The 27,038-nt window shown below is 39.4% G+C and overlaps 1 protein-coding gene across 3 annotated transcripts in view; it reads left to right on the top strand.

The window, feature by feature from the left end:
* The window catches only part of UHRF2 (ubiquitin like with PHD and ring finger domains 2), a 97,155-nt gene that overhangs the window by 25,352 nt on the left and 44,765 nt on the right, over positions 1 to 27,038 (top strand). For all 3 annotated transcript variants that reach the window (XM_050761699.1, XM_050761700.1, XM_050761701.1), the window contains one exon: positions 19,005 to 19,223. In XM_050761699.1, the coding sequence (XP_050617656.1) occupies positions 19,005 to 19,223 (219 nt within the window). The remainder of the gene's footprint in view (positions 1 to 19,004; positions 19,224 to 27,038) is intronic.

Here is a 27,038-nt window from a genome sequence, read left to right as displayed (position 1 = left end):
TGATTCCCTGTGATAATAATCCCCTATGATTGTAATGTCTAGCCATGGTTGACAACCACTGCCTTAGTCCATTTATTCTCAAAATATGGTCGTTGGCCAGGAGCATCAGCATCACATGTTAGAAATGCAAATTCTTGGGCTGTGTGGTGGCTCATACCTGTAACCCAAGCACTTTGGGAGGCCAAGGCAGGTGGATCACTTGAGCCCAGGAGTTCGAGACTAGCCTAGGCAACATGGCAAAACCCAGTCTCTACAAAACAAACTCAGCCAGCTATGGTGGTGTGCAGCTGTAGTCCCAGCTACTCAGGAAGCTGAAGTGGGAGGATGGCTTGAACCCAGGAGGTGGAGGTTGCGGTGAGTGAAGATTGTGCCATTGCACTCCAGCTTGGGTGACATGGTAAGAACCTGTCTCTACCAAAAAAAAAAAAAAAAGAAGTGCAAATTCTTGGGCTCACTCCAAACATATGATGAATCAGTCCTGGGGGTGGCTGAGCAATATGAGTTCTAGTAAGTCTTTTGAGTGACTCTGATGCACACTTCAGTTTGCGAACAAATCATTGATTGATTCCTTTTGACCCAGCCTTATCCATTACTGTCAGGCAGCTGCTGCCAAATAGCAGTGTGGGGGAAAGTAGTTGATATATGACAGTTTAAATATATTTTAGAGACCAAAGATGATATGCAATACCTGAAGAATCTGAGTATTCATTCTTATTTTAGTATGTCTAGGTGGTTTGTAGCTTTTTTTTTTTTTTTCATTTTGTTTCCTTATAGACAAAATTGTTGGAACTAAGTCTTTTCTAAAATTATATTTCGTTCAAGCTAAGTCATCTGTAGGTGACTTTAAATGAGGGACCATTTCTCCACTGTGCAGTCTTTACCCATATTAATTTTTCATAGAAATTAATGTCTGTAATGTATTTATGGGGAAATTTGTCTGTTAAATTCTTGAGTCGGGGAAATACTATGTAATAGTTGACTTTTCTGAGATCTAAAGTTTTTCTTGCTCTGTTGCCCAGGCTAGAGTGCAGTGGCACAATCTTGGCTCGCTGCAACCTCTGCCTCCTGGGTTCAAGCAATTCTCGTGCCTCAGCCTCTCGAGTAGCTGAGATTACAGGTGCCTGGCACCACGTCTGGCTAATTTTGGTATTTTTAATAGAGACAAGGTTTCACTATGTTGTCCAGGCTGGTCTCAAACTGCTGACCTCAAGTGATCCACCCACCTCAGCCTCCCAAAGTGCTGGTATTACAGGTGTGAGCCACCACCTCCAGTCAGTCCTTCTAAGACAAGCTTCCTGAATGGGAGATGGGATTGAACGAGATGTCAGATTCTTCCCTGATTGTAAAATGCTTTTCCTTGAAATGTTACCAGTGGATGAAGCAGCTCAGTCTCTGTTCATTACAGAATAATCATAATCAACCCATAAGTTTTCAATCAGTTCAAAAGTTTTCTAAACATTGGCATAATTTTTTTTTTCTTTTTTCTTTTTCTTTTTTTGGAGACAGGGTCTTGCTCCATCACCCAGGTTGAAATGTGGTGGCACAAACATGGCTCACTGCAGCCTTGACTTCCTGGGCTGAAGTGAATCTCCTGCCTCAGCCTCTCAGGTAGCTGGGACCACAGATGCACACCACTGTGACCAGTTCATTTTTGATTTTTTTTTTTTTTTTTGGTAGACATGGGGTCTCACTTTGTTGCCCAGGCTGGTGTCGAACTGTAGGCTCAAGCAATCCTTTCACCTTGGCCTCCCAAAGTGCTGGAAGTACAGGCCTGAGCCACTGTGCCTGGCATGGCATGAAGTTCATAATGATATGGTCTAGGCTTTAATTTTTAGGCCATAGTTACCACACTACCACCTGTTCTCTTCATCCTCTTAAAACCAAGGATTTAGCATGTACTGTTAGTCAGTCTTACAGGTCAGTTAAAAAGGTAAGTGTAAGGAAGCTGTGCTTGTTAGTGACTTGTTTTTCCTTTATTGCTTTATTTAACTTAGTGGTCTAATTTAGAGACCTTGGGTTATAACTTCTAGCTGATTTCTGTAAGAATCAAAGTAAGCTAGAAAACACCTAGTAGTTTGAACAAGGAAGTGTGTATGTAAAGAAGGAAAATTCTTATGAAAGTTAGTATGTCTGTATCTCATCTTAAGAATGAACAGTTACCTTCGGCTAGGCAAGTTGCAGTCTTTAACTATGGGCAAATGATTGCCAAGAGTCTTTTCATAGTGAAGCCCAAATTAAAGTAGCTTAATCTAGTAATTCTCTTATTAAAATAACACGGTGTGCCAAGCAGTATACAAATACTTCACCTGGATTATCTCATGTAATCCTCATAGAAACTCAATGAAGTAGATATTTTCTTATGTGAAAAGTGGGAATAACTGAGGTTTAAAGAAGTAATTTGCTCAGTATTAGAGAGCTAGTGAGTAGTAGGCAGATTCCAGAAAGCACATGCGTGCAACTCCTCTGCCATACTACCTCTCATTTTAAGAGAAGCATGCTTTTAAAAAACTATTTTAGAGTACCATTTATCTATAGCATATCAGTTTGTTTACATAACTTAAAAATGTGTGTCTCTCAGAATGCTTTCACAGAACAGATACTATAGACCAGAGAGATTCTTTACTTGTCCATAAACACCTGTATGTACTTCTTTGTGGGGGAGAACACATACTCTTTAGTATTAAAAGGGTTGCTTAAACCAAATAGGTTCAACTGCTACTTTTAATGCAGTGTCAAGGCTTTACCATGGGATTGAAATCAAATGAAATGTTACAGCATCAGTTAGAATTTTGTGGGTAACTTAGGCTAGGCTATAATTAAAAACTCATCTGGCAAACGTCTTAAAATATGTTGTCATTGCTCCCAGCATTCTTTAAGATTTCTAGAGCTATTCTCAGTCTGTGGTACATGATTTTGAGTAGCCTTAATTATGGCTACTGCAAATAGAAGTCAGTGAGCCAATTCTGAATAAAATCAAGTGGTATTTTTAGATGAAAGTAGTTTTTCCAAAAAGTAACAAAACTGATGTTCTTGAGTATATTGATGTAGTGATATCTTTTCCTAAAAGAGTTCCAAAAATGTTTTTAACAGTGTCAAATGTAGTTATTTCTAGGTTTTGATGGGAGAGAGAGTAGGTTTTTCTTGAATTAAGTGTCATGTCGATCTTGAGTACAGGGACCTAGAATGAGTTGTTGAATTTTAGAACCCTGGTAAAGTAACCTATCTGCTCTATTGCTTCTTGGTTGTTATTGGTGTCTTTACTAAAGACTTAAGAGTATTTCCTCTGTCTATGACTTGTAGGGTCCTGAGTGGATAGTAATCAGAAGGAGGGAGGAAGAAGTTAGATATGTATGTGATCTTCTCATTGCTCATGTGTTACAGGATCACTTAGTACTTAGAAAAAGGACTTTACAGATACCAGTTGATTTCACCTCTTCAAACTTGTATATTGTCCCTTTACATTTATGTTTCTCAAAGATGGTCTAAAACACTGCATTTTCACCCATGTAAGGTGTTTAAGAAACAGATTCCTAAGGGGACCCTCTCTCCCTGCCTCATTGTGTGGGCCTAGGAATCTGCTGCTTGCTTTTTTTTTTTTTTTTAGACAGAGTCTTGCTCTTGTCGTCTAGGCTGGAGCGTTGTAGTGGCATAATCTCAGCTCACTGCAACCTCACCCTCCAGGGTTCAAGTGATTCTCCTGCCTTAGCCTCCCGAGTAGCTGGGTTTGTAGGCGTGTACCACCATGCCTGGCTAATTTTTGTATTTTTAGTAGAGATAGCATTTCACCATGTTGGCCAGACTGGTCTCGAACTCCTAACCTCAGGTGATTCACCTGCCTCGGCCTCCCAAAGTGCTGGGATTACAGGCGTGAGCCACCACGTCCATTCTAGGAATCTGCTTTTCAAAGAGGTACCACCCTGGCCATTAAGTATACAGAGCAGTGGCTCTGTCACAGGCTATATAGTTTAGGCACCGGATTTAGAATTTGGGTTGAGGCCGGGCACAATGGCTCACGCCTGAAATCCTAGCACTTTGGGAGACTGAGGTGGGAGGATCACTTGAGCCCAGGAGTTTGAGGCCAGCTTGGGCAACATAGCAAAACCCCATCTTCTATTTAAAAAAAAAAAAATTGGTTTGAATTCCAGGTCTTCAGTTTATTGTTAAGTTTTTTGTTTTCTCTTAAATTTTTCAGCTTTTAATTTCCTCATCTGTAAATAACTATTTGACCTGTGTTATTTATGTATTGATTGATTGATTGATGGAGCCTTGCACTGTCTCCCAGGCTGGAGTGCGGTGGTATCATCTTGACCCATCCTCCACCTCCCAGGTTCAATTGACTCTTCTGCTTCAGTCTCCTGAGTAACTGGGATTACAGGGGCGTTCCACCACATTTGGCTAATTTTGTATTTTTAGTAGAGACGGGGTTTCACCATGTTGACCAGGCTGGTCTCAAACTCCTGACCTCAAGTGATCCACCTACCTTGGCCTCCCAAAATCCTGGAATTACAGAGATGAGCCACCACACCTAACCTCTTTATTTTGAGACAGGGTCTTACTCTGTCACACAGGTTGGAGTGCACTGGCACAACCACAGCTCACCACAGCCTTGACCTCCTGGGTTCAAGTGATCCTCCTACCTCAGCCTCCTAAGTAGCTGGGATCACAGGTGCATGCCTCCATACCTGGCTAATTTAACAACTTTTTCTTTCTGTAGGGACAGGGTCTTCCTGTGTTGCCTACACTGTTCTCGAACTCCTGGGCTCAAGCAATCCTTCCCCCTTGGCCTTCCAAAGTGTTGGGCTGACAGGCATTAGCCACTGGTCCTAGCTCTTTCTTCTAATAATATTGAAAATAATCTGGTGATAATGGAATAAAGCTTTTTGCTTTTCATTTACTAATTAATAAAGACGGGTTTATTTTGGTAAATAACTGCCCCCTGCCCTTTTTTTCCCTTTTTCTGATATAGAGTCTCATTCCCATCACCCACGCAGGAATGCAGTGGCATGATCTTGGCTCACTGCAGCCTTGACTACCCTGGTTCATGTGATCCTCCTGCCTTAGCCTCCTGAGTAACTGGGACTACAGGCACATGTCACCTCGCCTGGATAATATTTTTTTTTTTTTTGAGACAGAGTCTTGCTCTGTCACCGAGGCTGGAGTACAGTGGCTCAGTCTTGCCTCACTGCAACCTCCACCTCCCATGTTTAAGCGATTCTCATACCTCAGCCTCCCAGGTAGCTGGGATTACAGGCATGTGCCACCACGCTTGGCTAATTACAGGCATGAGCCACCTTGCCTGGCCTAATTTTTTATTTTTTATTTTTATTTATTTTTTATTTTTTGAGACAGAGTCTCGCTCTGTCACCCAGGCTGGAGTGCAGTGGCCGGATCTCAGCTCACTACAAGCTCTGCCTCCCAGGTTTACGCCATTCTCCTGCCTCAGCCTCCCAAATAACTGGGACTACAGGCGCCCACCACCTCGCCTGGCTAGTTTTTTAAGTATTTTTAGTAGAGACGGGGTTTCACCGTGTTAGCCAGGCTGGTTTCGATCTCCTGACCTCGTGATCCGCCCGTCTTGGCCTCCCAAAGTGCTGGGATTACAGGCTTGAGCCACCGTGCCCAGCCTCCTGGCCTAATTTTTTTTTAATTTTTAGTAGAAACAGGGTTTTGCCATGTTGCCCAGGCTGGTTTCAAACTCGTAAGCTGAAGCGATTCGTCTGCCACTGCCCCAGTCTACATATTCTTAAATAATACTTAGAGCTGGGTGCGGTGGCTTATTCCTGTAATCCCAGCACTTTGGGAGGCTGAGGCTAGTGGATCACTTGAGGACAGGCGTTTGAGACCAGCCTGGCCAACGTGGTGAAACCCTGTCTCTACTAAAAATACAAAAATTTGCTTGGCATGGTGGTGCACACCTGTAGTCCCAGCTACTCGAGAGGCTGAGGCAGGAGAACCACTTGAACCTGAGAAGCGGAGATTGCACTGAGCCGAGATCGCGCCACTGCACTGCAGCCTGGGCGACAGAGTGAAACTCTGTCTCAATAAATAAACAAATAAACAAAGAAAGACTACTTAGAAGTTTTATTTTGGGCATACTTTTTTTTTTTTTTTTTTTTTTTGAGTCTTGCTCTGTCACCCAGGCTGGAGTGCAGTGATGCAGTCTTGGCTCACTGCACGCTCCGCCTCCCAGGTTCACACCATTCTCCTGCCTCAGCCTCCTGAGTAGCTGGGACCACAGGTACCCACTACCACACCCACCCAGCTATTTTTTTTTTTTTTTTTTTTTTTTTTTTTGCATTTTTGGTAGAGACGGGGTTTCACTGTGTTAGCCAGAATGGTCTCGATCTCCTGACCTCATGATCTGCCTGCCTTGGCCTCCCAAAGTGCTGGGATTACAAGGCATGAGCCACCGCGCCTAGCCAGCATACTTATTTTTTAACCTAATTATGTTGTTTCTACTGTTAACAAAATATTTGCTGGGCGGTCGTAGTTTATTATATATTTGATTAAGAGCTTTTTATACAAAAGCATATTTTTCTATTTAGTAAGTTGGACATGTTTCCAGACATTTGTAGGCCTGGTCTCTCCCAGACACACTATATTTTGAACATGGTACTTGCTCCTCAATGAAAAATTGCTGTTTTACAGTACGATAGAAGTATGCATAACTAGCTTTGAGAGTACAAAGGTAGAGGAGATATTTTAGTTCCTGAAGGAGAACAGCAGTATACAAGGATAAAGAGGCAGAAAATACGGGGCTACCTGGGAGTAGATTAATATGGCTGGAGTGTAGAAAAGCATATAGTGAGTAAGAAGAAATGAAACTAAAGGCAAATAAAGATTTCCAGTTAAACATGGCAGGTTAAGATGCATGTTTCTTTCCACTCCTTTCTAAACCATTCTAGAAGACAGTAAGATAATAAATCCGTAAACCCCCAAGGACAAAAAAAAAAAAAAAAAAAAAGGCACAGAAATCAAAACACAAGAGAAAGCAACATTTTGGAAGGCACAACGGTAATGAATTAATATTATGTAGTTTAGCAGGGCAGAGAAAACTGAAACCTATGGACAAGAAGCCAACAAACAAAGCAAGCAAGCAAACTGGTTTTGGAGAACCTTGGGGAAGGCTCAGGCCTTGAATTCACTAGGCACTTTGGAGGAAGGCATGTGGAATAGAACTAAAAACAAGAGGACTGGATAATTTGTATTAAAGAGCATTTTAACCACTTTTAACCCTTCCTAGTGTTAAGAAAGAAGACATGCTCTCCAGGAAATAGGATTCAATATAGGAGGTAATGGAAGGAGATGCTAGCATGATAGCTATGGACTAGGCATAAAGCCTATAAAGCAAGGTGTCCAGATTGGAATTTGACAGAGGCACTAGAATAAATGTTTCAAAGTTGCAAAAAGGTGGAGTACCTAAGATGTCTGAACAGTTTTACAACTGTGTAGGAATGTAGATAAATTAATGATAGGTACATAGTAACAACCAAAAAGAGCAACCAAATTCTCAAAGGAAAACACAGCTGTGGAAGGAAGGAAATGTAATTAAAGCATAGTTCATTACTTATCTGTGAATACTATTTAGTTAACATGTAAAAAATATTGATTTTACAGACTACCTAGTTTCTATAATATAGTTAAGAAAAAGAAAAAATTTATCAACCCCTGTTAAGTATATAGAGTCTAGAGCCAGATGATTAGTTTGAATAATGTCTCTGTGCCTTATTACCATCCAAATAAATACCTTCTATGCTTCATCTGTAAAATGGGGGTAGAATAATGCCTAACTGTCCTAAGGGTTGTTATAAGTATATATGAACACTTAATGCAGTGCCTCGTGTTAGTAATTGTAAGAGGAGGATGGAGGCAAGTGAACTGTACTTGGTGGATGTTAAGAGTAACAGTTTAACAACAAAAAATACAAAGCATGCTGTTTGAAAATGTGGCGGTAAATAAGATAAGAATGGAAAGTTTTTGCCTCTTGAGTAACAGGAGTTAAGAATGTGGTAGGTTGTGGCAGTAGACAGACTCCCTGTCTTCATTGTAAGCCTTGAGTGTTACCTTTTAAAGTGTGTACACATAAGGAGAAACTTCAAAAATAGGAAAAGCCTTTTGTGTTTAGCCAGTGTTTGGATTTTCAGTTGCGTAGCATTTGTATTTATTACAGAAATCTTTAAACACTGCAGAACAACAATATGATGAACCCATCACCTTGCTTTAACCATTATCAACTCATAGCCAATCTTAAGACCTTTACTGACCAGCTGCAAGTAGTGCAGTTAGCGGGTCGTCTTCAACTACAGCACTTTCTAACTCTACCACAGTGTTTGAAGCAAAGCTGTGCTCTTTCTTGGCCTCCCTCAGCCAGTGACCAAGTGTGGCAGAGCTTCTAGATTTGGCAATTTTTGCCCAATGTTAATTTCACACCTGAGCTTACCATCAGGCTGGCCAAGATGTCAGAGTTGAACCACACTCAGGCTTTTCCTGCCCCTTCCTTCTTTCAAAGTGATAGACCGGCATCATGGTCTAAGGGCTTTTACTACCTAGTTCTCCTTTCTTTCCCTGTCTTTCATAGGTGTTACCTTCATCTTGTCGTCTGTTTGCCAGAGTATCCAATGGACAAAATGGCTTAAAAAGGATTCTTTTTAGAGTTTGCAGGAAAAAAAGTTAACATCAGATCTGAGACTGGTATCCCTGAAATGGTCAGCTTACATGGGTTGGCCCTTGCCTGCTGTTTGGAAACCTTAGATTTCAGGAACATTCCCTTTATTTTCTGATTAAAAATGGTTCTCTGTGTCTAAACTGTTTTTGCAAACAATATGGTTTATGCTGAACACTTGCTTCTGGGAGTCTGGAATTCTGGTATGTGCTAGGCAGTACATATTATCAGCCCCTAATTACCTTGAATACTTTAATCTGACCTAGTAGACAATATTTGACATGTGTTTTCACAGTTGGTTGTTGGAGGCATTAAGCATGCCCTGTGTGACTCCGCTAGGAGATGACTCTTCAGAGAGCTTGTGTCTGGTTTCCTCTAGTCACCTCATGTACCTTTTCCCTTTACTGATACTGCTTTTTGTTGTTGTTTGTTTTTTGGCTGTATTAACTCAGCCATGGGTATAGCTTCATGCTGTAATGTGTAGAGGAGTCCTATGAGTTCTACTACATCAATGAACCTGGAAATGGACTTGGAAACGCTGACATACAAAGTGTAACAACAAATGTCACATAAAATTCCCAGTGGTTCTTTAACATCAGATAACAAGTCAGTGTTCGTAATTCCTTAATTATCTGTTTAAAAATGTACTTAGGTTGTTCAAATAAGGATCGAAAACAAACCCCACCCATTGCATTTAGTTGGTAGGTCCCGATCTACAGATTTCTTCCCCCTTTCCCCCCTATTTATTTAAATAAACTGTGTCATTTGTCTTGTACAATTTTCTCAGTCTGGATTTTACTGATCACATTACTGTAGTGATATTTGACACATTCTTCTGTTATGTGTTAGTTTCCTGAGAAGCTAATAATTACATCTAAAGTTTGATTTGATTTAAACTCTATTAGATAAGACTACTTGAGAGACAGTGTTTGTTTACCTATGGCTTGTTATCCCATCAGGAGACACATAATACTTTTCTGTGGTAAGATTCAGGTGTTGTCAGCCTGATACACTCAAAATTTGTTACCAGCTTGTATTGTAATTCCCTAGAATCCTTCAAAGGTTGACCGATGACATTGATACTTTTAAGTATTATTAGGAACTTCCAGTGCCTTTTAACACTTATTTTTAACCTATCCCAGTTGTTACTTTGGTGCTTAGATTGTCTCATCTTTAGCCTGTGGAAGATCCTTCAAGTTTAAAGTGACATAATAGTTTTTGAATGTTTCTTTGTGTTCAGGTATAACAGAATGTTCCAGCCCTGGGTTCAGCCATGTCTAGGAATCCTAGTTATTTTGAATTCGAAATGGTATTTAGAGCACATAGTCTGTGCTGCTCGTTGATACGTGTTTGATCATGTTTCTAGATCTTTTCATTGAAGCAGAACTAGGAAATACTTAAATATACCATGGGTGAATATTGATATTTCCAGTTAAATTTAGAGGAGGAAAGGGTTATAACTTAACCTCTGTGATTTTATATTTATTTTCTCTTACCCTGAAAATCACAGTTTCTAATGATATCACTGATTTGCTTTATCCTACTCATGGTAGTTTAAGACTAACAAAACTCATATTGCAAACAATAGGACTACTGAAAAATTATTATTTTTTATCCTTAGGAAATATATCATTTGGGCTGTCTAGTGAACTTGGTGTGCTTTCACATAACTTGTAATCGTTTATCTTGGTGTTGTTAGGCTACCAATTGTGTAGTTTCATTCATTTTGCTTTTAGTTTTTAGGGATTTCACACATTTTGTTAATTGTGTTTATAATCATGTGACACATTACATAGTTCTGTAGTTAAATCTCCAAAACAAAGTATACTAAGAGAAGCTGAGCTTCCATCCTGATTTCTTCTATCCTGTTTCTTACCTAGTTTTGTTTTTTGAGACGGAGTCTCGGTCTTTCGCCAGGCTGGAGTGCAGTGGCACGATGTCAGCTCACTGCAATCTCTGCCTCCCTGGGTTCAAGTGATTCTCCTGCCTCAGACTCCCACCTAGTTTTTTAAGTAACAATATTTGTTAGTTTGGTTTATGCTTCTGTTTTAATAAAAGTGTGTTGTGTATATATGCATTTGTATATATGCCATATACCCATATCTAGTGTATATATGTGTATTTATACATATATACACTAGAAAATAGAACACTACACATACCGTTTTATTCCTTACTTTTTTTAAGTTCATATATCTTGGAGATCACTTCATAGTATATGTTTCTCATTTCTTTTTTTATAGGAGCACAATATTCTATTATATAACTGTATCATGTTATCTTGAGGATTTCTGTTACAGACGTTTGATTGTTTTTAGAGCTGTTAAAAATAGTGCAGCTATAAATAGCCTTTGTATCTTTTCATCAGGAATTCCTGAGTCAGAAAGTAAATGTATAGACAGTGTTTCTAGTAATTAACACATTCCCCTCTAAGAGGGGAAAGTACCACTTTGTATTTGTCAGTAGTATATGAGAGTACCTGTTTTCCCATAGCCTGCCAACAAACTGTAATCAAACTTCATAAGATATTTTAAGTAGATCTGTGTCTTAGAATCTTCATTTTGGCAGAAGTATGATATGGATTGAAAGATGTGATCCTAAAGATGGGGAGATGTGTTGGGACTAGTCTGAGAAATGTATATCTTAACTAAGGAGATAGAGTTACATTAAACAATCATTAACAGATTATCATAAGTGGGACTGAGTAACTGGATAAAGGCAATATAAGAGGAATTGGAGATAACTCTTACACTTCTAAGAGCATGAAGGGTTTTTCTCAGAATATTGAGCACCAGCAGATTATAGGGTAGGGAGATTCCATTTTGGATGCTTTGCATTTGAGGTGCTTCTGGGACATTTCATTTGGAGGTGTAGTTGGTTATATGAATCTGAAAAGTTCGGGCTAGAGTGGAGCTTTGGAGTTATCACTGTATATGTTAAAATATGTGTAACGGAAGATGCCTAGGAAAATATTAGGTAACATTTGAGCACATAATAGGTTCCCAAGTTTAAGAGTAGTTTTATGTTCCTTTTCTGTTTTTGTTTTTGTTGTTGTTGTTGTTGTTGTTTTCTCCTAGCAGTTGACTTACTATCTCCTTGGCTAGAATTTAAAAACATACGCTTCATTTTCATGACTTACCTTCTACAGACTTAACTATGTATATGTATGAGTACATACAGAATGTATATATAATCCACTATGTAATTCTCTCCTGGATTTGTACAAATTTAGTTTTGGTGCAGGTATAGCTTAAATTCTCTTGCTGTGGTGTATGGAATGATTTATTTTGCCCTGTCTCCATATAAACGTAACTTTATATACAATTTTAAAACTTTGTTGAGGTTCTCTACTTGGTTCAAAATCTTTCCATTCTGGGTATTTAATTTTGACAAAGTTAGGTTAATGGAGGTGGGTTTCTTTTTGCCACTGATACATGCTTTTTACATACAGAATGATGATAATGTGTTGTTCAAATAATTTTCACATTACAGCTGAGAAAGGAATCTCATCTGAAATAGAACAGGCTTCTGTCTTACATGGCCTTAAGAATATTGAGGCAGGAAATGAATTTACAACTGTGGAATTAGAAAAGCACTAAAAGATCTAGTTTAACCTCATATTATAGATTGAGAAAAATTGTTCGTTATTTTTCTGACCAAACCATTGTGAAATAACCTGAGTGTATAAACACCAGATGTTGGGCTACAGGCTTTAAATTTAGGTTTGACCATTAAAAAATGGGATTGGCCAAGGCGGGTGGATCATGAGATCAGGAGAGACCATCCTAGCTAACATGGTGAAATCCCGTCTCTAATAAAAATACAAAAAACCAACCAGGCGTGGTGGCAGGCGCCTGTAGTCCCAGCTATTCGGGAGGCGGAGGCAGGAGAATCACTTGAACCCGGGTGGCAGAGGTTGCACTGAGCCGAGATCATGCCATTGCACTCCAACCTGGGCGACAGAGTAAGACTCTGTCTCAAAAAAAAAAAAAAAAAAAAGTGAGGATTGAAATGGAAAAGAGTAGAACTATAGACTTAATTTTGTACTTGTCAGGTTCCTTCTTTAACATTATTTCTACGTAATTAAAAAAAAAAACATTTATTTACCCCATTAAGTACTGTTCTAAGTGCTTTAAAAGATTTCTCATTTTAGTTCTCAAAAGCACCATATGAGATACAGTTACCATTAGGTACATTTTGCAGATTAGGAATATAGTCCAAAAGGTTTGGTAACTTTCCTAAGTATACACAGTGACCAGAAGCTAAGTTGAGGGGTTGGTGGGAAGTTGAGGGAGAAGCTCAGTTGGGAATCTAAACCTAGGCTGGCTGAAAATAGAACATCTTTTGAGTGAAGACACCAGGATGATACAATGATCCAAAACCTTGTCACATGAGTTGAAGGAAATTCATTAAAAATGGTTTGAATTGGGAAAGATGATGATTGAGGCTGGCAGGGACATTTAGGCTAAGTGTTATATCTGTTGTGGCAAGAGTGTGTTGATTTCTTCATGGACTTAAGGCATAGAATGAGTTCCAAAAGCTTATCTTTGATTCAGTATCAAGTACTTTCTCTTTCCTGTGTCAAAACTATGTGATCACAGAGTGGCTTTTCTTAGAGTTCTGCCCCCCAACCCCCATCACCTGCTGTAAGATCCCACACAGGATCAATATATATTTAATCTAAATGAGTTAGGTATACTATGAGATTCCTGAGCTTCCGTAGTCCTTGTTTGATTTGGAGGAGCCAGGACTAGCTGTTTCTAACTTCAGGCCTACTTTCATTTTGAGCAGGCCACTCTTAGTTGGGTAACGGTTCAAGATTTCTTCCCTTAGTTCCTACCTTTTTAATGCTGCCTCACTATGATATGATATTTAATATCATAAATATTCTTATATTTCTGTGACTCTTTAAAGTGGGTTTTTAAACTTGAGCATGCATCGGAATCACTGAGAGGATTTGTAAACGTAGATTACTGGACCTCATTTCTAGAGTTTCTGACTCAGGGTCTGAGATGGAGCCCAAGAATTTGGATTTCTAGCACATCCGCAGATGATGTTGATGCTGCTGATCTGGAACCATACTTTGAGAACCACTGCTGTAGTAGTCTGGCCTACCTTCGATAGATTGAGCTTTTTAAGAGCACGAACCAGATGTTACTCATTTCTTTTTTTTTTTCTTTCTTTTTTTATTTATTTATTATCATTATTATACTTTTAAGTTCTAGGGTACATGTGCATAACGTGCAGGTTTGTTACATATGTATACTTGTGCCATGTTGGTGTGCTGCACCCATCAACTCGTCATTTACATCAGGTATAACTCCCAATGCAATCCCTCCCCCCTCCCCCCCTCCCCCCTCCCCATGATAGGCCCCGGTGTGTGATGTTCCTCTTCCCGAGTCCAAGTGATCTCATTGTTCAGTTCCCACCTATGAGTGAGAACATGCGGTGTTTGGTTTTCTGTTCTTGTGATAGTTTGCTAAGAATGATGGTTTCCAGCTGCATCCATATCCCTACAAAGGACACAAACTCATCCTTTTTTATGGCTGCATAGTATTCCATGGTGTATATGTGCCACATTTTCTTAATCCAGTCTGCCACTGATGGACATTTGGGTTGATTCCAAGTCTTTGCTATTGTGAATAGTGCTGCAATAAACATACGTGTGCATGTGTCTTTATAGCAGCATGATTTATAATCCTTTGGGTATATACCCAGTAATGGGATGGCTGGGTCATATGGTACATCTAGTTCTAGATCTTTGAGGATTCGCCATACTGTTTTCCATAATGGCTGAACTAGTTTACATTCCCACCAACAGTGTAAAAGTGTTCCTATTTCTCCACATCCTCTCCAGTTACTCATTTCTTTGTCCCCCTACTACCTAGTAATACATAGGAGCTTCTTAATTTTATAGAAGCCAGTGTGGACTGTAACTGATTTCTTCAGTTTAATGATATTAGGAAGTTAGGCCTAAAATTGAAGAACCCCGCTCAACATGATTGCTTATGTCTATAATCTGAGCACTTTGGGAGGCCAAGATGGGAGAATCACTTGAGCCCAAGAGTCTGAGACCAGCCTGGGCAACATGGTGAGACCCTGTCTCCACAAAAAGTTTTAAAACTAGCCGGGCGTAGTGACATGCGCCTGTAGCCCCCAGTTCTTGGGAGGCTGAGGTAAGAGGATTGCTTGAGCCTGAGTGGCCGAGGCTGCAGTGAGCATGATCATGCCACTGCACTCCAGACTGGATGATAGAGTGAGACCCTGTCTCTAAAAATAATAAATAAAAATATATAACATTGAAGAACCTTATAAAGCTTTAGGTTCAGGTCAGGTTAGGTTTGTGTTGCTTACTATTAGGAAATAGACATAAAGCCAAGATACTGCTAGAATTTTTACATGGTTTTGCTTTCTGATGAAATTTCTTGGCTTTTTTCTTTTTTAAATGTTACTTAGAGAGCTGGCTACATATAAAAACTAGAATCTGTTTTTTCCTGACTTTTTAAATGATTGCCATTCTAACTGGTGTGAGATGGTATCTCAGTGTAGTTTTGATTTGCATTTCTCTAATGACCAGTGATGATGAGCTTTTTTTCATATGTTTTGTTGGCTGCATAAATGTCTTCTTTTGAGAAGTGTCTGTTCATATCCTTTGCCCACTTCTTGATGGGGTTGTTTGTTTTTTTCTTGTAAATTTGTTTAAGTTCTTTGTAGAGTCTGAATATTAGCCCTCTGTCAGATGGATAGATTATAAAAATGTTCTCCTGTTCTGTAGGTTGCCTGTTCACTCTGCTGATAGTTTCTTTTGCTCTGCAGAAGGTCTTCAGTTTAATTAGATCCCATTTGTCAATTTTGGCTTTTGTTGCCATTGCTTTTGGTGTTTTGGACATGGAGTCTTTGCCCATGCCTTTGTCCGGCATGGTATTGCCTAGGTTTTCTTCTAGGGTTTTTATGGTTTTAGGTCTTAGGTTTAAGTCTTTAATCCATCTTGAGTTAATTTTTATATAAGGTGTAAGGAAAGGTCCAGCTCTTATTTTGGGATACATTCCATCAAAACTAGTTTATTGAGAGTTTTTAGCATGAAGGGGTTGAACTTTATAGAAGGCCTTTTCTGCATCTGTTAAGATAATTGTGTGCTTTTTGTCATTGGTTCTGTTTATGTGATGGATTACGTTTATTGATTTGCATATGTTGAACCAGCCTTGCATCCCAGGGATGAAGCCAACTTTGATCGTGGTAGATAAGCTTTTTGATGTGCTGCTGAATTGAGTTTGTCAGTATTTTATTGAGGATTTTCACATCAATGTTCATAGGGATATTGGCCTGAGATTTTCTTTTTTTGTTGTGTCTCTGCCAGATTTTTGTATCAGGATGATGCTGGCCTCATAAAATGAGTTAGGAAGGAGTTCCTCTTTTTCTATTGTTTGGAATAGTTTCAGAAGAAATGGTACCCAGCTCCTCTTTGTACCTCTGGTAGAATTTGGCTGTGAATCCGTCTGGTCCTAGGCTTTTTTTGGTTGGTAGGCTATAAATTACTGCCTCAGTTTCAGAACTTGTTATTTGTTCTATTCAGGGATTCGACTTCTTACTGATTTAGTCTTGGGAGGGTGTACGTGTCCAGGGATTTATCCATTTCTTCTAGATTTTCTAGTTTATTTGTGTAGAGGTGTTTATAGTATTCTCTGATGGTAGTTTTTATTTCTGTGGGTTTAGTGGTGATACTCCTTTTTATTTATTTATTTATTTTTTTTGAGTCTATTTGATTCTTCTCTCTTTTCTTCTTTATTAGTCTGGCTAGTGGTCTATTTTGTTGATCTTTTCAAAAACAGCTCCTGGATTCATTGATTTTTTTTTTTTTTTTTTTTTTTTTTTTTTTTTTTTTTTTTTTGAGACGGAGTCTCGCTTTGTAGCCCAGGCTGGAGTGCAGTGGCTGGATCTCAGCTCACTACAAGGTTCACACTCCCAGGTTCACACCATTCTCCTGACTCAGCCTCCCGAGTAGCTGGGACTACAGGTGCCCGCCACCTCGCCCGGCTAGTTTTTTTTTTATTATTTTTTAGTAGAGACGGGGTTTCACCGTGTTAGCCAGGATGGTCTCGATCTCCTGACCTCGTGATCCACCTGTCTCAGCCTCCCAAAGTGCTGGGATTACAGGCTTGAGCCACCGCGCCCGGCCGCCTGATTTTTTTTTTTTTTTTTTTTTTGAAGGATTTTTCGTGTCTCTTATCTCCTTCAGTTCTGCTCTGATCTTACTATTTCTTGTCTTCTGCTAGCTTTTGAATTTGATTGCTCTTGCTTCTCTAGTTATTTTAATTGTGATGTTAGATGCTGGAGAGGATGTGGAGAAATAGGAATGCTTTTATACTGTTGGTGGGAGTGTAAATCAGTTCAGCCATTGTGGAAGACAATTCCTCAAGGATCTAGAACCAGAAATACCATTTGACCCAGCAGTCCCATTACTGGTTGATATATACCCAAAGGATTGTAAATGATTCTACTATAAAGACACATGCACATGTATGTTTATTGCAGCACTGTTCACAATAGCAAAGACTTGGAACCAACCCAAATGCCTGTCAGTGATAGATTAAAGAAAATGTGGCACATATATACCATGGAATACTATGCAGCCATAAAAAAGGATGAATGTATGTCCTTTGCAGGGACATAGATGAAACTGGAAACCATCATCCTCAGCAAACTAACACAGGAACAGAAAACCAAACACTGCATGTTCTCACTTATAAGTGGGAGTTGAACAATGAGAACACATGGACCCAGGGAAGGGAACATCGCACAGCGGGGCCTGTCGGAGGGTGCGGGGCTAGGGGAAGGATAACATTAGGAGAAATACCTAATGTAGATGACGGGTTGATGGGTGCAGCAAACCACCGTGGCACATGTATACCTATGTAACAAACCTGCACGTTCTGCACAGGTATCCAAGAACTTAAAGTATACATTAAAGAAAAAAAAAGATAAACTGGAATCTTTCCTTTCTCTTTCAGGGAAAATGGAGGCTATTGGAACATGCTAGGTTCATGCTCTTATAAGTATTGCAAATGGCACAAGTTGATGAACTTGTACAAAGATCAGAAAGGCCATCATCTAGTCCTGTTAAAACTTAAACTTGGGGCCGGGCATGGTGGCTCATGCCTGTAATCCTAGCACTTTGTGAGGCTGAGGTGGGTGGACCTCACCTGAGGTCAGGAGTTCGAGACCAGCCTGGCCAACGTGGCAAAACCCCATCTCTGCTGAAAATACAAAATTAACCAGGCGTGGTGGCACATGCCTGTAATCCCAGCTACTTAGGAGGCTGAGGCAGGAGAATCACTTGAACCCAGGAGGTGGAGGTGGAGGTGGCAGTGAGCTGAGATCTCACCACTGCACTCCAGCCTGGCCGACAGAGTAAGACTCCATCTCAAAAAAAACAAAAACAAACAACAAAAAAAACTTGGGACTTGACATGGTGGCTCATGTCTGTAGTCCCGGTACTTTGGGAGGCTGAGGCAGGAGGATTGCTTGAGGGCAGGAGTTCAAAACCAGCCTCATCAACATAGTAAGACCCTGCTTCTACCAAAGAAAAACGTGTTAGCTGGGTATAGTGGCGTGTGCCTATAGTACAAGCTACTCAGGCACCTCAGGATTGGGGATTTCTTGAGCCCAGGAGTTTGCGGCTACAGTGAGCTATTATTACATAACTATACTCCAGCCTGGATGACGGAGTGAGACCTTGTCTCAGAAACCAAAACAAAACTTGGGTTAAAAGAATGTAGAGCAAGAGCTTGTGTTTTTATCACCCTTCCCAGTCCCCTACTTTTCCCAGCTAGCAGTAAATGTCTTAATAAGACTTTAGCAAGAATTGTTTCGCTCTGGGAAGTCAAATCATGAGTGTATATTATTTAAGTGCCATTACGAATATTCAGTCTCTCATTGAGAGTATCTAGATTGTAACAGTAATATGTGACTGAATAGATATGTTACTTATAATTTATTCTAGAAAAAATAGCATATAGCTCCCTCAAAGTAGATGACTGTGGTTCTTGAATGTGGGCTGAACACTTACTTGCCTGACAACCTGCAAGCCATGAAGAGATCCACATCTCCAAGGCCTAGTGGGAATGGGGAGAGGGTTCATGCTCATACTTACAGAAACTACCCTGTAGGTATCACAGTACAGGTGAGAAGCCAACATGAAGTAACCCCTGTTATTTAAGGACACTGCAACCTATTTTACTTTCTCTTAGATGATTGAGTAAATTAGGTTTTTCTGTACATTGCATAAAACTTTAGTTGTCTTTGATAATCATAAGCCATGTTTTATGGTTTTCTCTCTCCTCAGATACCCAGAAAGCGGTACTCTAGAAATGAATGTCAAAGATCTTAGACCACGAGCTAGAACCATTTTGAAATGGAATGAACTAAATGTTGGTGATGTGGTAATGGTTAATTATAATGTAGAAAGTCCTGGACAAAGAGGATTCTGGTTTGATGCAGAAATTACCACATTGAAGACAATCTCGAGGACCAAAAAAGAACTTCGTGTGAAAATTTTCCTGGGGTAAGATTTTCTTCACTAGTGCCATTTAATTACTGAATTAATGAAGGAATGTATTTTTAGGTATTAAGCACGTGCACCTTAGTAAAAAAAAGATGGAGTCTATAAAAGATGGAAATTTCCATACTGAAGGAGAATATTTTTATAAATTCTTAAGAATTTTTAAAAGTTAACTGTGGCTTAAATCTTCAACTTTAAGGTTGGAGATACTATTTGGAAGAATGTTGGAAATAACTGAGTGTTTTATTACAGAAATTCTTACCTCATGGGATTCTTATAGATCAAACAAAACAGTATGTAAAAGCATTTTAATAATTATAATTGCTATGAGGATCTGTGATCTGTGTTGATATAATAGCAGTGGATGACTACTTAACCAGCTGTCTACTGGACTTCTCAGACTAGCAGTAATTTTCCTTCATAGTAATTTTTCAACTTACAGAATTTAAACTTAATGAAGAGAATTCAGAATGCAAAATGTCACCTGAATCAAATCACTCAGATATTTAAATCATTTCTTTCCCCTCCCCTCCCCTTCCTTTTTTTTTTGAGACGCTCTGTCGCCCAGGCTGGAGTGCAGTGGCGCGATCTCTGCTGTCTGCAAGCTCCACCTGCCAGGTTCACGCCATTCTCCTGCCTCAGCCTCTGGAGTAGCTGGGACTACAGGCACCTGCCACGACGCCAGGCTAATTTTTTGTATTTTTAGTAGAGACGGGGTTTCACCATGTTAGCCAGGATGGTCTCAATCTCCTAATCTCATGATCTGCCTGCCTCGGCCTCCCAAAGTGCTGGGATTACAGGTGTGAGCCACTGTGCCCGGCCTTCTCTTTCTCTTTCTTTCTTGTTCTGTAGCCCAGGCTGGAGTACAGTGGCATGGTCTTGGCTCACTGCAACCTCCACCTCCTGGTTTCATGCAGTTCTCCTGCCTCAGCCTCCCAAGTAGCTGGGATTACAGGCATACAACACCACACCCACCTAATTTTTATATTTTTAGTAGAGACAGGGTTTCATCATGCCAGCCAGGCTGGTCTCAACTCCTGTCCTCAAGTGATGCACCCGCCTCTGCCTCCCAGATTGTTGGGATTACAGGCGTGAGCTACTGCGCCCAGCTTTCTATCATTAATTTTTTAAGAAATACTTTCAGATTTTTCCTGAAGTGATAAAGTACTAGGCATTATTTGAGTTACTTTTTTACACTTTGGAAAACATTGTCACTCTCTTTCTGTGTCTGCTGCTTCTGAATAATTTGCTGAATAGTCACTAATTTACTTTTTAATAAATAAAATCTCTGTTAATGGTTTCCAGTTCTCTATTATCAGTAATTACATAAACATCCTCGTATATGCATTTTTGTGCATTTCTTTTCTTTAGAATAAATTATTAGATTTGTTGCATTGAGCACTGAGGGTTTTAGAATAACCCTGACAGTTGTTTTTTTTAAAATAATGATAATAAGCAGCTAAATGAATATTCTTGTCATGTTCTGATTAACTGGATTAGTGATACAAGGTGACAAATCTTGGAACAATGATTAAAATCTAAAGCAAGGATAGGCAAGCTTATGGCCCACTAGCTTCCTATTTTTGTAAATAAAGTATCATTGGAACACAGCAATGGCCATTGATTTATGTATTATCTGTAGCTATTTTTGTGCTAAGTAATTGCAACTGAGACCATCTTCTCTGCAAAGCCAAAACTACTTACTTTCTTGCTCTTCATGGGAAAAGTTTGCTGACTCCTGAGATTTAAAAAAAAAAATGGTGCGAGGCGTTGAAAACTTAACATTTTAGAAAACAGGTTTCAGAACTTCTTACAAACAAAAGTGTGATTCTATTGCCAGACTAAGAGTATAGCTCAGTCACAGACTTCTAAACAACTTGAAACCCTGATATGGATGCAAATCATTAAGGAGAAAGCCCCTAAATAAATTGGCTATGTTAGGAGTCTTATAACCTATTTGAGTGTTCAGGTGTACACAATAGGATAACGGCACACATAGCACTGAGCTAAAAAAGCTTGCTGTTAAAAAAAGATTTCCCGGCTGGGCGCAGTGGCTCATGCCTGTAATCCCAGCACTTTGGGAGGCCAAGGCGGGTGGATCATGAGGTCAGGAGTTCAAGACCAGCCTGGCCAATATGGTAGAACCCAATCTGTACTAAAAACACAAAAATCAGCCAGGCGTGGTGGCGCATGCCTGTAGTCCCAGCTACATGGGAGACTGAGGCAGAATAATTACTTGAACCCGGGAGGCAGAGGTTGCAGTAAGCCAAGATCATGCCATTGCACTTCAGCCTGGGTTACAGAGCGAGACTCCGTCTCAAAGAAAAAAGTTTTCCCAAGTAATCCTGAGGTACAGTTAAGAGTGGGAACACACTGGCTTTAGAAGTGGACCTAAGACTGAGTGGGCCAGGTGCAGTGGCTCATGCCTATAATCCCAGCACTTTGGGAGGCCAAGGTGGGTGGATCAGCTGAGGTCAGGAGACTGAGACCAGTCTGACCAACTAGTGAAACCCTGTCTCTACAAAAAAATACAAAATTAGCTGGGTGCGGTGGTGCATGCCTGTAATCCCAGCTATTCAAAAGACTGAGGCAGTAGAATCACTTGACCTGGGAGGCGCAGGTTGCCGTAAGCTGAGATCATGCCATTGCACTCCAGCCTGGGCAACAAGAGTGAAACTTCATCTCAAAACAAACAAACAAAAAGACTTGAGTGGAAATTATGGATAGGCAAATACCAGTTTGATAAAGAGAATGGTTATGTGATGGCTATCCCAACAGTACAATACAATGTAAAGTATTCTTTGTCATTAAAGTTTTTACTAGAAACATTAGGAACACAGTAGCTATAAAGGAGCCAGTGTGGCTTATGGACGGAAATTTTTTTTTTTTTTTTTTTTTTTTTGGAGACGTGGTCTCGTTCTGTCGCCCAGGCTGGGTAGCAGTAGCACGATCCTGGCTCGCTGCAACCTCCGCCTCCTGGATTCAAGCAGTTCTTCTGCCTCAGCCACTGGAGTAGCTGGGACTACAGGCGCACCCCACCATCCCCATTTCATTTTTTGCTCAAAACCAGGCTGGTTTTGAACCCCTGAGCTCAGGCAGTCTGCTTGCCCTGGTCTCCCAAAGTGCTAGGATTACAGGTGTGAGCCACCGCATCCAGAGAAATTTTTTTTTTTTTAATGATTAGAAATCTTTCATCCTCACTGGTAAGAATGGATAACAGGTTGAAAGAACAAATGCATTCTGCTGTTGATAGGCATTTTGGGGCTGTTAGAAACAATGCTACCATCATTGATGTTTTTATACCTATACCTATATCCTGGCACTTGTGTGCATTAGTTTCTGTAGAGTGTATCATGCCTAGGATTAAAATTACTAGGTTGTAGAATCTGCATCTTCAACTTGAGTAGATAGAACCAAGTGTCTGTACCAGATTACAGTTCTGCAACAGTATGAGAGTTCCTGTTCTGTTTTCTCATCCATGCTTAGTTTTTTCAGACTTCAGTTTCCACTAATCAGGTGGGTATGTAATAGTATCTCATTTTGGCTTTGATTTGCAATTCTCTGACTCCTAATGGGGTTGAGAACCTTTTTGTATTTTTATTGACAAATTATATATATCTTTTGTGAGGACCTGTTCCAATTTGCTGACTTTTTTTTGTTTATTAAATAAAGTGATTCATTTTTACGAGTTCTAATTATGGAGACTAGGCCATTTCAGTTATATGTGGCAGAAATACCTTTTCTAATTCTGTGGCTTGTCTTTTTCTCCTTATGATGTTTGAATAGTAGTTTTCTTAATTTTAATGCAGTTGAGGTTATCAAAGTTCAAGAAAGTTTTTTTCCTTTATGCTTGTACTTTCTGTCTTTCTTAAAGATACTCTTTTATTGCCTTCTAAAAGCTTTGTGGTTTTGCCTTTCTTTAGGTCTTTAATTGAGTTGGAGTAGATTTTTGTGTACAGTGTGAGGTAAGGGTCTAATTTAACTCAATACATATGAATAAACATTTTTCCTAGCACTGTTTATTGAAAAGCCAGTTTCCCTCCCATTGATCTTCAGTATCACCTCTGTCATATCAAGAATCTTATATTTGATGAATGCTTCTGACTTCTCTATTCTGTACCATGGGTCTGTTTTTTGTGTATCCTTGTATCAGTTCTACACTTCCATAGTACAACAGAGCACATGATCCTTCCTTGTTCTTCAAGTAGGTTTTATATGTTCTTAGCTCTGTGTACTTCCATTTGAATTTTCCAGTCATCTTTTCTCTTTCTGGTATATAGGAATACAATTTGAATTTTCCAGTCATCTTTTCTCTTTCTGGTATATAGGAATACAAGTATCCTTTGATCTTGGATTCAGTAGCTTTATTAGATTTACTAATTTTAATTTACATGTAGATTGTTTCAAAATGTTTACAATTATAATCATCTGTGAATTCTGAGATTTTTGTTATGTCTTTTTCTTTACTTTTGATTTATTCCTCTTGTCCTTATTTACCAGTTGGGCCTGAATTACATTATTGAAAAGAAGTAGTGATAACAGGCATCTTTTTCCCCTGCTTTCCGAGAGAAAACATACAAAATTTCATCCATAACTATAATGTTTGATATAGGTATTTTGTGGATATGCTCTCCTAGATTTGGTTTGATGGTGTTTTGTGTAGGATTTTTGCATTGTATTAGTGCGTGAAATTTGCATGTTAATTTTCCTATCTCACTGTCCTTCGCAGATTTATACTAGTTTCACAAAATAATTAGGAATCTTCTTTTTCTTATGGTAGAGTTTTGTGTCCTTGTCTTGAATGTTTGGTAGAACTTCTCAATAAAGTCATCTGGGGTTGAGTTTTCTTTGTGGGATGGTTCTTTTATGGTTGATTCGGTTTCTGTAATGATCAGAGGACTATTCATGTTTTCTATTTCTGGAACTAGAATTTAATTTTCTAGGAATTTATCCATTGCATCTAAATTTTAAAATTTATTATCATAAATTTGTTCAGTAACTACATCTTTTTAATGTGTTAATCTGTTATGATGTTTTTTATTTCCGAATTTAGTTTGTGACTTCTTGACCATTCTCACCAGAGGTCTATCAGTTTTGTTAGGCTTACAAAGAAGTAATCTTCAGCTTTGATCCTCTCTATTGTGTTGAAGGTGCAAAGGAAGAAGCAAATAGAGGATATGATTTTCAATTTGCCTTGGATATTTGATAAGGGAACTTGGAGTTAAAGTTCATGCTTGTTTCTGTTTTTAATTTGTGAGTACCAAAAAGTGCATATGCTTGAACTATCTAATTCTAGTTATCAAATTCTATTTTCATGTTGTCATTTTCTGTTTATTTTAGCTTTGAAAAAAGTTGAAAACAAGTTTGGGATTCAAAAACATTTTTTAAAGTAATTTGTTCACTTACTATTGTAATGCACTATTTAGTACCATGTGAACTTATGCTGATTTAGATATTCATGAGTAAAGTAGTATTTGAATCCTATAGCAAGAAAATTAATTTACCTTACTGAAACTACAGATAAAGGCCAAGCATGGTGGCTTACACCTATAATCCTAGCACTTTGGGAGGCAAAGGTGGGCGGATCAGTTGAGGTCAGAAGTTCGAGACCAGTCTGGCCAACAGGGTGAAACCCCATCTCTACTAAAAATATAAAAATTAGGGCCAGGTGCTGTGGCTCGCGCCTGTAATCCCAGTGCTTTGGGAGGCCGAGGCGGGCAGATCACCTGAGTTCAGGAGTTCTAGACCAGCCTAGGCAACGTGGTAAAACGCCGTCTCTACTAAAAATACAAAGAAGTTAGCTGGAAATGCTGGTGCACCCCTGTAATTCCAAGTCCTTGGGAGGCTGAGGCAGGATAATCACTTTAACCCAGGAAGAGGTTGTAGTGAGCAGAGATCACACCACTATACTCCAGCCTGGACAACAGAGTGAGACTCTGTCTCAAAAAAAAAAAAGAGAAAATGGCTGGGCGTGTTGGCTCACTCCTGTAATCCCAGCACTTTGGGAGGCTGAGGCGGGAGGATCAGGAGGTCAGGAGATTGAAATCATCCTGGCTAACAGGTGAAACCACGTCTCTACTAAAAATACAAAAAAAAAATTAGCCAGGCGTGGTGGCGGGCATGTGTAGTCCCAGCTACTTGGGAGACTGAGGCAAGAGAATGGCGTGAACCCAGGAGCTGGAGCTTGCAGTGAGGGGAGATCGCGCCACTGCACTCCAGCCTGGGCGACTGAGCGAGACTCCGTCTCGAAAAAAAAAAAAGAAAAATCTATAGATACATTTTAGGTTTAGTGTCATTTTTATGGAGTTTATTTACCAATTTTGTTTCATACTTAAGAAATTTCTATAGTGATATACTTACTAAGCCATTCTTACAGGATACATACTTAATATGCATATCAAGTTATAAGTCACAGGTCACTGTTCTTCGGCCATGCTGGCCTCCGTGTGTTGCTCAGTCACGCAAACATTGTCCTGCCTTGGGGCCTTTGTACTTGATGTTCTCCCCTACGCAGATACTGATTTGGCTTACTCTGTCTCTTATTTCAGTTCTCTGCTCAAAAGTATCTTCAGAGTGACCTTTCTTGATCACCCTTTTTAAAATCACATACATACCAGACATAAGCTATTTAAATTCTCCCTTACTCTTTTTTCTGAATTCTTTATTTTATTTATGACCCCATTTGTATGGTTTCCTATTGCTGCTACAACAAATTACCACAAACATAGTATCTTAAACAATAAATCATAGTACAGTTTGGAGGTTAGAAATCTTAAATGGATTTGGATTTCACGAGGCAAAAATCATTGTCAGTAGGGATATGTTCATTTTTGTAGACTCTAAGGGAGAACCCATTTTCTTGCCTTTTCCATATTTCAGAGGCGTCCCACATGCCTTTGCTTATTACCTGTTCTCTCCACCTTCAAAGCCAACAGTGTTGCATCTCTTTTACAATTCTTTTTGTGGATGCATCCCCTTCATATTCTCTCTTCTGCCTCCCCTTCCCCTGTGATTATATTGGATCTGCATGGATAATCTTCCCATTTCAGGGTTTTTAATGTGCAAAGTCCTTTTTGCCATATGAGGTAACATATTTATAGGTTCCTGGAATTAGGACATGAACCTCTTTGGGGCCCATTGTTCTGCCTGCCACACCACTGGAATGTTAATGCTTTGTTTTTGTTTGCTGTTGTGTGCCAGGCCCTGTTCTAGGCACTAGTTACAGTAGATTTTCAGTACGGTATTTCGTAGATTCCGAGAGAATAGGTTTGTTTTTGTATTTTAACATCTCTGAAATAAAAATGTATCTTAAAATTGCTGTTGAGCTGACTGAAGTTGAATTCTTTCGAAGATTTGAATTTGCTTGTTTACCAGTCACTTGCGAGTGCAATTTAACTTTAACTTAAATTCTCTGTTTGAGCCTTTTTAGACCACATGGGTAGCATGAATTCAGGTCTCTGAACCGGACTGAATCCTAGCTTATCATTTAATTCTTGAAGAATGCTTTTTTTCCATTACACCCAGTGGCAGTATTGAAACAAGAATGTTTCTTTATCTGCAAGGTGACTTATTTCTCACTTTAACTGTGAGAACAGGCTGGTGTCTAAGCTTTATTTGAAGGTCTTCCTTAGACACCTAATCAGTCTTTTTTTCTTAGTTGAAATTACATAATGTGTCTTATAGTTGCCAATTATCATTTGGTGTTCCAGCTTTATTTGGGAGTTCTTAGACTGCCTGATTTCAGTCTAGTTTCTTTTTTCGTAGCACATAAATTGTTTTACAATTAGCCCATTAGATTCAGTGAAATAGGATATTTCT

This window comes from Macaca thibetana, chromosome 15 (assembly GCF_024542745.1).
Source record: "Macaca thibetana thibetana isolate TM-01 chromosome 15, ASM2454274v1, whole genome shotgun sequence".
Classification (NCBI taxonomy): Eukaryota; Metazoa; Chordata; class Mammalia; order Primates; family Cercopithecidae; genus Macaca; species Macaca thibetana.
This window is presented reverse-complemented; position numbering and strand designations above follow the sequence as displayed.